The sequence below is a fragment of the Erigeron canadensis genome, chromosome 7 (assembly GCF_010389155.1).
Source record: "Erigeron canadensis isolate Cc75 chromosome 7, C_canadensis_v1, whole genome shotgun sequence".
In the NCBI taxonomy this organism is placed as follows: domain Eukaryota; kingdom Viridiplantae; phylum Streptophyta; class Magnoliopsida; order Asterales; family Asteraceae; genus Erigeron; species Erigeron canadensis.
In genome coordinates this window covers 7699713-7710914 of record NC_057767.1, presented here as the reverse complement: position 1 = coordinate 7710914, position 11202 = coordinate 7699713, and the positions used below count along the sequence as shown (strand labels likewise).

Here is an 11202-nt window from a genome sequence, read left to right as displayed (position 1 = left end):
CATATTCCTAGATTTTTTACAACTTGACTAATATAAAAAAATATATATATTAAGAAGAGATGAATAATGATGTAAAAACCACGAAATCTATTAATTAATTAATTTAACATGTGTGATCCGTTTTAATACGATAACATTCTTAACAAAATGCTAAAAGATATTTCTAAGAAACTCATTAAATTACTGTACCTAAACAAGATACCGATCATATCGATAATAATATTTTGTCAATGCTATAAAGATTCCTGTTATAAAATAATACCAACTTACAATAATGTTCAATAATAATTAATTTATTAAATATTATAAAGTATGTATTCCCACTCCACCTAATCCTATATAACCCCATTCCATCTCTTCAATTTTTCTCAACCCATCTTTCATTCAATCTTTCTCTCAATTACCAAACCATGAAGATTTTTCCAACGTCAATCCTAATCCTTTTCACTCTCTTTATCGTCTCGTCCGCTATCGATATGTCGATAATCGAATACGACCAAACTCATCACATGAACACCATGTTACGTACCGAAGAAGAAGTCAACGGTATGTACGATGCATGGTTAATTAAGCATGGCAAAGTATATAATGCTATAGGAGAGAAAGATAAAAGGTTTAAGATATTTAAGGATAATTTGAAGTACATTGATACCCATAATTCGGGTGATCATTCGTATAAACTTGGACTTAACAAGTTTTCGGATTTGACCGTTGAAGAATATAGGATGGGTTATACTGGTGTTAAGAAAATTGATATGAATAGAAAGATGAAAAATAATAATAATGTTAAAAGTGACAGGTATTTAGTTAAGTCTGGTGATGTTTTGCCTGATTCTGTTGATTGGAGGACTAAAGGTGCTGTTGCTGCTGTTAAGGATCAAGGAAGTTGTGGTCAGTATTTTGTTTTGCTGCATTTTTTATTTTGTTGACTTTTATTAGTATTGTTTTTTTAACAATAATTTTTTTACAGCAAACTACATTACTTTTAAATAATTTTAGATACGTTTGTTTAAAGATTGATCTCTGAACCAAAAGACAATAGTTAGTCTTTATCAAGTGGCTAATCCCATATTACCATATTGGTTGTTAACTTTATTTATGTGATATCTGTTTTTAATATTTATATTAATGATTAATAATTACTATCTTATTGGTGATATATTTTTATAGATAATAATGAACATGATTAAAAGACTAAATTTAGGGAATGTAATGATGACTAAGCGCCTAACAATTAGTGATTAGTCCTTTTCTTTATGATAAATCTTGAGATTAGTTGTACCTAACCACCAATTCCAATGAATTGATTAAAGTAACCTTAGAATGGGGCACTTTTGACTATCTAAAAGTTCGAGTAACGTATTTGACTTGTGATCATGGTTTAAAAGATAAAAAAAAATAAATTGTAAATTGAATATAACAAGTTTTGTAAAAGTATGAATAGATGTGAGAGAATCATCTGTTGATAGTATGTCACTGTGTTGTTACTTTGGAGTATAATTTAAGATTCATTTGAAATAACCTCCTTTTTCAAATTTGGAAAGTTGAATGAGAAATAAATATTACTGGTAGATGTTACTGTCAAAAAGAACTTTTAGTAAGATATCGACTGGTCATATTATAATTGGGGAAAGGTTAGGTAAAGCATGCAATACTTATTTTATGTAAAGCAGAAGGATTATGTAAAATTCAGGGGTTATATAAAGTTCAGAAGGATTATATATGTTTATCAAATTCAAAAGTTTAATATGTAATTTTTGTAATTTTTTTAATGTGGCACTGTACGGATCATTTTCCAATTATAATTTGATGGTTTGGTGACTTTGGTTATTCTAGTGGAAAAAAATAGCCTTTAGGTATGATTTGATTGGTCATGAATGATATAGGATTGGAACTGTGGGACCATGATATTGTAATGCCAGATGAAAACTTTATAGAAAAATTGAACATATTTGTATTATTATTATCTTAAGATCGTTATAAAACTTGAACTAACAACTTATAAGTTAATGGATCATTTAGAACCCAGGCTAAACCCTTATTATTGTGGTATTCAATTTATATATTTGAATAAATTTGGGAATAATTATGAAGTAGGATTCCATATCAAAGTTACTGAATACTGATATGGTGCATTCATGTTCATTGAATTTATAGGGAGTTGTTGGGCATTTTCAACCATCGGATCAGTAGAAGCTGTAAACCAGATCGTGACGGGTGAACTCATCACACTATCAGAACAAGAGCTCGTGGATTGTGACCGATCTTACAACCAAGGCTGCAATGGAGGTGACATGGATTACGCTTTTGAATTCATTGTCAAGAATGGTGGTATTGATACAGACACTGACTATCCTTACACTGGCAAGGATGGAAAGTGCGACGCTACCAGGGTTCGTATTTTATCATATTTTCTTTTGTTCCACTATAACTTAAGAACTAATATTGATTTGCATTTGGTTATATTGACGATTTTATAATTTCTGATGTGTAGAAAAATGCAAAAGTTGTGTCAATTGATGGTTATGAAGATGTTCCTGTGAACGACGAGTATGCATTGCAGAATGCAGCTGCAAATCAGCCTATTACCGTTGCTATTGAAGCCAGTAGCAGAGATTTTCAGCTCTATGCTTCGGTAAATTTCTTAATCTTGTCTATTGTCATAACGTTTAAATTTCAGAAGAACTTTTTAGCAACAAAAAAATAAAAATGATCACGCTAGATATGCATTAGAAAAGATCAAGAAGACAAAATATATTCGATAATTGTTTTAAGTTACAATTACAATATAGTTTAGCTGATTTGGGTCGGAAGTATGACTGAACACAAGTTTTGTTTAACAATAGTAGAATGCAGAAATTTGATCCTGTTAAAGTTATTAAATTATTTGAATCTGTCGGGCCTAAATATCGTTGATATCTTGAATAACCCTCCAATCTTGTGATTCTGCTCAGGGTATCTTCAGCGGTTCATGTGGAACTGATTTGGACCATGGTGTAGTTGTGGTTGGGTATGGGACCGAAAATGGTAAGGATTACTGGATCGTCAGAAACTCGTGGGGTGCAGAATGGGGGGAAGAAGGATACATAAGAATGGAACGAAATATAAAAGATAAAAAAGGTAAATGTGGTATTGCAATGGAAGCATCTTACCCGCTCAAGAATGGTCTGAACCCACCTAACCCTGGTCCATCACCGCCAACTCCAGCCTCGCCAGAAAATGTTTGTGATGCATACTCCACTTGCCCTCAAAGTACCACCTGCTGTTGTATCTATAGCTACCATAACTCGTGCTTCGCATGGGGATGCTGCCCATTGGAAGGCGCCTCCTGCTGTGATGATCACTACAGTTGCTGCCCCCATGATTATCCCATTTGCAACACCCGTAGACGCACTTGCTCCCAGGTAAACCCTCTACTTTGACCGTTTACTGTTTGAAGACTTTAGGATAAAAACTTGGCAAAATGGTCGGGTCAAGATGGATAATTTCTCAAAATGGGTTCATGATGAAACGGGTCATCGTTTCTTTATGGGTCTTTCTAAAAGTTAATTAACTTGTCATAACCATATAATATATAATATATATATATATATATAACTTGTCAAATACATTTTTTTCATTATATCGGTCTAAGTTGTTAGAATTAAGACATAACCCATGTCAACCCAATTATAAGTAAACAGTTGAAACTTGCCTCATAATAGAATGTAGTTATATTTGATAACTTAGTGTATCAATATATAATTGAGGGTTTTCCATTTTGTGTAACAGAGCAAGCACAGCTCATTAGAGATTAATGCGCTAAAGCGTATTCTTGCTTCACCAACTAACGTAAAGAGGACCATTGCTTGAGAAGTCATTAGAGTGGCAACCGAGATATCAGAATGCAGGCAGTGATGCAGTTATAGGCTCACTGAAGAATTGATTACCTGCTTTGTATTACTGGCTTACTGAAATTTAGTAATTTATTTCGAGACAACTTGATTATTATCTGATGGTGTGCCGAGCTGCCAATCAGACTGATTTGTACATACTGCATTATTTCCTGTATTGAATCTGAGCTTGAACAAGCTAGTATGTTCATGGTTCCTTCTTTAACTCCTTTCATTTTAATAAATCTTTCTGTTTACAACAATCAGTTCTTGTTTTTCATTTTAGTATACATTTTAGCTATTGGGTAACTATATGTTTACTATTTTTTGTTTTAAAGCAAATGATAATTTTATCAACAAGCTGGAGCCCAAGATGAGCAATTGTAATGCTTGTCCAACTTTTTAAAATGAGACAATTCATGCAATATTAGGTAACTCCGTAACTCTTTGCGGCTAATTCAAAATTTCAAATGCAAAGATTTCTGTAAAAACGGTCTTAATAAACATTAAATAGAATCTTTATCCGTATGAAGAAATTTCACATGATTAAAGTTTCCAGCAATACAAACCAATGGCATTATATACGATTAAAAGTTTTCTTGAAGTACTGTGGCTTTAAACACAAACAACACCTCGAAACTTACTTGCAGATATCCCATAAAGATGCATTGATTTAGTAATACAAAACCCTGTAAAATTTTCTGCATTCCAATAAACATAGCACATGTTAGAGATTACTGAACATTCAAGTTTAAAAAATGGTACTTTAACTAAGTGAAGCAATCACCTTTGATTGTTTACTATACTTTTTACCCTTTGATTTCTCTAGTATACAATCAACTCCAAAACACCTACCGAATTTCTCAATATCCTGGACATCGATACAAACATTGTTGATCTCATCAAATATCCCCCTATACTACTCATCCTATGCTTGCCTCTTTTATTGCTGTCTACTTTCTTAGCTCCTATAACACATTTCTTAGGTATTCAGTAAAATGAAAAAATGGATTTTTAAAATTACAATGACATTGAATTGTATCTTCATTTCGAATTTTTGTACGGATACTACCTTTTTCGAGACCTGTGGTGTAAATACGAAATTTGTTTCAAAAACTTGTAAAACTAAGAAAAACGGCGTTGAAGACACTGGTCTTGCTTTTTCTTGAGAAAGTCGGTGTCTTCAACATCGGTCCTCCCTTACGTGTCACCACTTTTGGTTAGTTGGATGCGTTCTACAGAAGAGCGGCGTTACAGAGACCGGTCTTGTTTCAACTTTTACTAAAGCCGGTGTTTAAGACACCGACCTTCAACCCATCTCCGGCGACTAGATGTAGAAGATGAACAGTGTTGGGAAAAGGGAATAGTTGTTTTAAGAGAGAGAAAATTGGTTAGGGGGTAAGGAGTGGGAGAACGGGCTGGAGCAGGTTGGGCCCAAACCGCCGGGTACACCATTCCTTGTGCTAGCGGGCTAGGCTGGAGGGCTGGGAGGAGGTTTCACAAGCCGGCTCCCATAAAATTGAAAATGTGGAGGAGCGTGCAAAATTGGAACATTGGGGTGGGTCTGGTAAAAAAAAATAGCCGTTTTCAGCCTTTAATTAAAAAAAAAAAATTTATCCCCCTTTTACCTTTATTTAACCAATTCTTCTTCCATTTCAAACACAACAACAATATATTCAACAAAAACACATACACTTTAATAAAAATGTCTACTTCATCTTAATCCAACGAAATCATCCTTCCGCCTATGCTACCCGACTTATCAACGGGTAGTTCATTTTTTTTTCAAGACGCTTTAGCGGCGGTGGAAGAGTTAGAAGACTCGGGTTGCTCTAGTGACACGCGCACTTACATTGAATGACACCGGGAAAAAGCTTATGAAAAGCTAATGCGCGATTACTTCGCGGAACCGCCAAAGTTCAGCGAACGCTTCTTTCGTCATCGTTATCGCATGAGTAAAAAGGTTGTTTTTAAAGATTGTTGGTGACATTGAAGCTCAATACCCGTATTTTCAACAACAAACAGATGCAATGAATAGACAAGGTTTCTCGCTGATACAAAAATGCACGTCGGCAATCAAGCAACTCTCGACCGGTGAACCATCCGATAGCTTCGATGAGTATTTATGCATGGCCGATCGCACGTTGCGCGAATAACTTATCAACTTTTGTGATGCAGTCATTAATATATATGGGCGCGAGTTCTTACGTGGGCCGACGTCCCATGACGTAGCTTTGATCCAACAGGCGCATGAAGCGCACCATCACCTTCCCAGAATGCTCGGTAGTCTTGATTGTACGCATGTTGAATGGAGGAGTTGTCCTAGGCGTTTGAAAGGGCAATACACGCGTGGGGATCATAAAGTCCCTACGATCATGGTTGGGGCTGTCGCGTCACAAGATTTATGAATTTGGCATCCTTTTTTTGGTCCTCCCAGGTCAAACAACGATATAAATGTGTTGAATAAGTCACCGTTGTATGATTCGGTTCGAAATGGGACGAATCCAAACTCATCATTCATTCTTCGCGGTCGGTTGTACAAACGTGGCTATTTGCTAACTGGTGGTATTTATCCTAGGTGGTCTACATTTGTTAAAGCGTATCCACACCCTGTCGATCCAAAAGAAAAGAAGTTCAAAAAAGTACAAGAAGCGGCAAGAAAAGACATTGAAAGGGTTTTTGGTGTTCTTAAGGAAAAATGGAAGATATTGGAGCGCCTCATTCGTTATTTCGATTTAGACAAGATCGGCAAAGTCGTCGAAGCGTGTTGTATATTGCACAACATGATCATAAAGGATGACGGGAGGGCAATATCACCGGTTCATATAATGGACCAACCGACACCGATAGTATATGATCCTAGCGTTTTACCAGAGTTACATGATGAAAGCTTCCATCATCGTCTCTGTTATGATCTTACAGAGCATCTAGCGGGTCTAGATTTGGCATACCTCAATGACCCGGCTTTTCAACCAACACCGATTGAAGATTTAATTTAGTATTTTTTAGTATGTTATGTGTTTTAGTATTAAAAATAATGTTGAGGTGTTGTTTTTTTAGTTGTTTATGAATGTAGTATTGTGTTTTTATTTATAGTATATTATGTTTTAATAATAAAATGTTATGTTTTTTTATTTATTTAAAAAAGAAAAAAAAAAGTTGGGAGGGTTGAAAATTTCATGAAATGCCACTAAAATAAGTTGGGAGGGTTGAGTGGGTGGATTAAAAAGGTAAAATGAGGTGGATAAATATTATTAGATGATTTTGGGAGGGTTCATAAAATCCTTGTTACCCCTCCTAGTCCCCTTATTTTGTACGAGTATTATCCTAAAAATAAAGAAAAAATCAAGAATCAGTGAATCATGTGATATTGCATTTCCTTTCCTTTTTTAATTCATTAAATAAAAACTCTTTTTCCCAATACTGACTGCGTTATTAAATAAACGTATATTTTTTTAAGGCGCCTGATATCCCGACCAGACTTTTGGTAATTCAACCACACTATTTGCAGCGATTATCGCTGCAAATAGTGGTGTTTTGTCCATATCCAACTATTTGCAGCGATTACTGACAAGGGGCCCGCTATTACTTTGTCAGATTTGCCATTATACACAGGGGGCCCACACTATTTGCAACGGCTATCGCTGCAAATAGTAGTTGTGGTCGAGATACCAAAAAACAATGGTGAGGATACGGGCTACGTTTTTTTAATCGCTATAATATAAATACATTATTGAATCAATCACCAACTATTTTTTTTCTCTCTCAAATTCGTCTTCTTCCTGTAAACCAAGTCGCCGGAACTTTTCCAACCTATTAAAACTTGTTTACAAATTCTTAGCTACACACTACTCTACACTTTTTCAGCAAAAAGCATGTTTTTGAAACAAACAAAAATAGTCAGCCAAAAATAATGGAAGACATGTGTCAAGGTGACCGGCAAGATAAAGTAAGACCAGTGGCTCAACTTTTTTACAAACTTAACCGCTAAAGTTTTCGAGATGAGTCTAGATATAGTATTTTGTTGATTATCTAGCTTTTGTAATTGTACTTTGTAAATTTGATCACTAGCAATTTGCTAGTGGTTCGTTGTTATTGATATATATTTCTGTTGCCGTTGTAAAAAAAATAACCCCATCAAATTTATTGTAAAATAACACGAAATCTGAAAACAAAATGAATCAAAAAAATATCAAATTAAATGCAATCTTGTCCCTATTAACAAATTAAGATTTTACATCACTTTCTTGTGACCCAAATCCTAATTCCATAACCAACCCCGGGTTCAGATTAAACTCTCTAGGCTTCTCTTCTTGAGCCTGATCATCGACCCGACACCTCTTATCTCTAACAAATTCGCCAACCTCATCATTGTGAATCCGCATACAATCATTACTATAACAAGTTGACTTTTCTAAATGAGATTCAAAGGTGGAAGGCAAGAGAGGCGGAATGGGCCAAAATGGTAGCCCATTGGACCCTCCCCTCCCATTTTCTTGGCCATTGTAACCCGAACCAAAAAACCAACTCGGACCACCCTTTTGACGTTGTTCACTTTCTCCACATAGATTGTTGACCTTTGGCCCTATTAGTTGTTGAGCTTCATTAGATACAATGAGACTTCCACCATCAACTAGCCTTTTGTGTTTTAGTGGATTGTGCAGATTTTGTGCACTAGAGACTGGCCTTTGAATAGATAATAGCCCTGGAATGTTACGCAAATAGCTGAATCTCCTCTGAATGCTTATAACTAGATTAATATCTTCCAAAATCTGCATCCATATGTCATAAAATTCGGGTTATATTTTGTACATTTTGATGACAAAGTTTGTACTATTTGAATTAGGAACACCAACCTTGTCAAAAGAACCTAGTTGAATGAGGCCTTCTTTCACAGATATGATTGCAATTGTCTGGTACATACATGAGTTCATCAGAGCTTTTTAGAAGACAAATAATTATTACACCGCATAAATTATTTCTTTCTACTCCACAAAACATTAAAGGTTGTACATTGTGATTTATGAAATTCCCTTTGCTGCGTATAATGATTTTCTTTTTTATAATTTTTCTACTTATGCAGAATTACATTAAAGGTTCAGTAATGATTATATATAGAGTTTTCTATGGCTCGGTTTGAAGCATTATATATCATCATATAAGGCTTTGGGCATAGCCATATTCGAGGTAACCCATTAAACCATAGGTTATGGGTTATGGTCTCTTGGTGAGCAAATTGTAGGTATACGTGGATTTATCATTTAGGTGTTCATATATGGCACTAAAGAAGGCCAAAACATGCACAAATTTAACTCATCATCTAAAAATTCAAGACTATAACTATTATTCCAACATATGAATGATCAATTTTGACGCAGATTAATTTTTTAAATCGAACATGAACAGCTGTATCTATATTAATATGGATTTGTTAATAGCTTAAGATTGTTGTACATGTCAGTTGATCATTAATCTTACGGGACGGTTACTTTCATTTACAACACTTTTACCTGCAGGCTAAGCATAGCCCTAAAGACTATCACTAAAGACTATCTAGCAAAATCCTGTTAATATTATGCTAATTATACTTCTGGAACTAATTTGTACCTTAATCCCAGAATTGAAATGAATATCCCAAGCTTTTGGTTGCTGTTAAAACATGATTAACAAAACAATCAAACTACATGAAATTTTAAGTACAAGAATATTCAAGACAAGTTTAGTGTTTGTTAGGTATTTGCTTACAGGATCAATGGATGCATTCCATGTAGAAGTATAGCTTGGATCGTTCTCAGCTGATTCATCGTTAAACACCCATTTGTGACTATTTTCAGCAGCTACCTTCCCTATCAATCTTTATCCGGAAAACTTCATTAGATACTCATCAAATCAAATATTGTTTCTATAACACAAGATCGAATTCCAGAGGGCATTAGGCCTAGCATTATTAGTGGTGGCCGGACAACCAAGAGGTTGCAGTTTTAAGTCCCATTAGAGACAAATGTATAGAAATCATGTGTGTTCTTAGTTCTTACCCTTCTCCATAATTGTAAACCTCATGAGACAGTTTGAAAAAGATGTCAGCTCCAAATCTTACACTACCCTTTAAGAATCCATCATTTGCAATTCGCTCACATTCAGCAAGATCACAAAACCCGTCTTCCCATATAAGAATCCTATGATCAAGAACCAAAATGGTCACATAAAGACTTGTTAAGGATTGGTTACAAGTGAAAAAGATTAAACCTTTACCAGTTTCGTTTGTTTCCTTTGGCTTGATCAAGAACACTTCCTTCAAAGTCCCACCTGCACACAACAAAAAAACATTCATTTGCTCAGTTAGAACTTCTTAAAGAATATGAAAAACAGAACTCTAATGAGATTTTGGTTTATCTAACTTGGGAGGAGGGTAAATTCTAGGCGTGATTCTCCAGAAAACCGCATAAACCCATTTGGTAGAGATGTTATCTGAAGATTCTGAGGAAGAACAAGTGCATAGACTCTTTAAAGTGTGTTGTATGAGACAAGTTAACATGGGAAGTCCTTCCATTATTTGTGTACTAAAACATACATGAAATGACTCAAGTAAATTTTGGATGATATATACTATGACAACGTTGCGGTAAGGAACTGAAAGGTTGTTGTCATTAATATCATATAATGTGAAACCCGAATGCTAGATTTTGGGAAAACACGAGGGGGTCCCCGTTGTCTTATTTCGGGGAAGATCAAGGTCCTCACAAGTTGAGGGAATACAACTGTGTTGGTGTGGTCAGCATAATAAAGATTAAAAGACGTTTTTGTGATGAGCATGCGTACTACAGATAAATTGGCACGTCCACTTGGTCTAAGTGGCCCTGGGCTACATATTGAGATTGATTTGGCTATGTTTAATCACTCTCGACATATGTTTAGATGTTCTTAGTCCCAAAGACATTTCTAAAAGCTTTAATATGTTGTCGCCGGTTTTGGGTCTCTTGGAAAACATATAAAAAAAAAGTTATGAATTGATAAAAGGAATAAAAGGAAGACATATCTTTCTATTAAGGAATAAGATATTGCTTATGTTTGACAGTTACTTTTGAATGCCAGCTCAAATGAAGAAATGGGGAAAGTGGTCGTCGGTTGTCCATATGAATCCTTACAACAGAGTCAACATTGATAAAAAAAAAAAAAAAAGTAGAAAGATTGTCGTTTCCTTTGACGTTCTGTACATGAATTTAATGATAAGATGTGTGTTCTTGATCATGTCAAAACAGGGTATTAGCAGTGATATGTCCCTAATTAAGTTGGTGTCATCGTTTTGCTCTCTATTAGCAGAGATAACCTC

At 35.0% G+C, this 11202-nt stretch overlaps 3 protein-coding genes across 3 annotated transcripts; 2 read left to right on the top strand and 1 right to left on the bottom strand.

Annotated features, from left to right (window-relative positions):
• The first annotated feature begins 349 nt into the window (after nt 1–349).
• On the top strand, nt 350–4135 carry LOC122607347 (low-temperature-induced cysteine proteinase-like). The gene is made up of 5 exons (XM_043780303.1): nt 350–891; nt 2158–2393; nt 2495–2635; nt 2955–3404; nt 3772–4135. Exons 1-5 carry the CDS (start codon nt 411–413, stop codon nt 3850–3852), a joined length of 1389 nt encoding a protein of 462 aa, XP_043636238.1. The 5' UTR covers nt 350–410; the 3' UTR covers nt 3853–4135.
• Nucleotides 4136–5934: 1799 nt separating this feature from the next.
• LOC122608895 (protein ALP1-like) lies at nt 5935–6871 on the top strand. The gene is made up of 2 exons (XM_043781968.1): nt 5935–5966; nt 6310–6871. The coding sequence occupies exons 1-2, from the start codon at nt 5935–5937 to the stop codon at nt 6869–6871; spliced, it is 594 nt and encodes a 197-aa protein (XP_043637903.1).
• A 1178-nt stretch (nt 6872–8049) lies between these two features.
• On the bottom strand, nt 8050–10453 carry LOC122606862. Its single transcript, XM_043779743.1, has 7 exons — nt 10271–10453; nt 10125–10178; nt 9908–10048; nt 9618–9726; nt 9480–9521; nt 8729–8785; nt 8050–8644 (listed from the first exon to the last, which is right to left on the bottom strand). Exons 1-7 carry the CDS (start codon nt 10420–10422, stop codon nt 8099–8101), a joined length of 1101 nt encoding a protein of 366 aa, XP_043635678.1. The 5' UTR covers nt 10423–10453; the 3' UTR covers nt 8050–8098.
• Between the last annotated feature and the right edge of the window lie 749 nt (nt 10454–11202).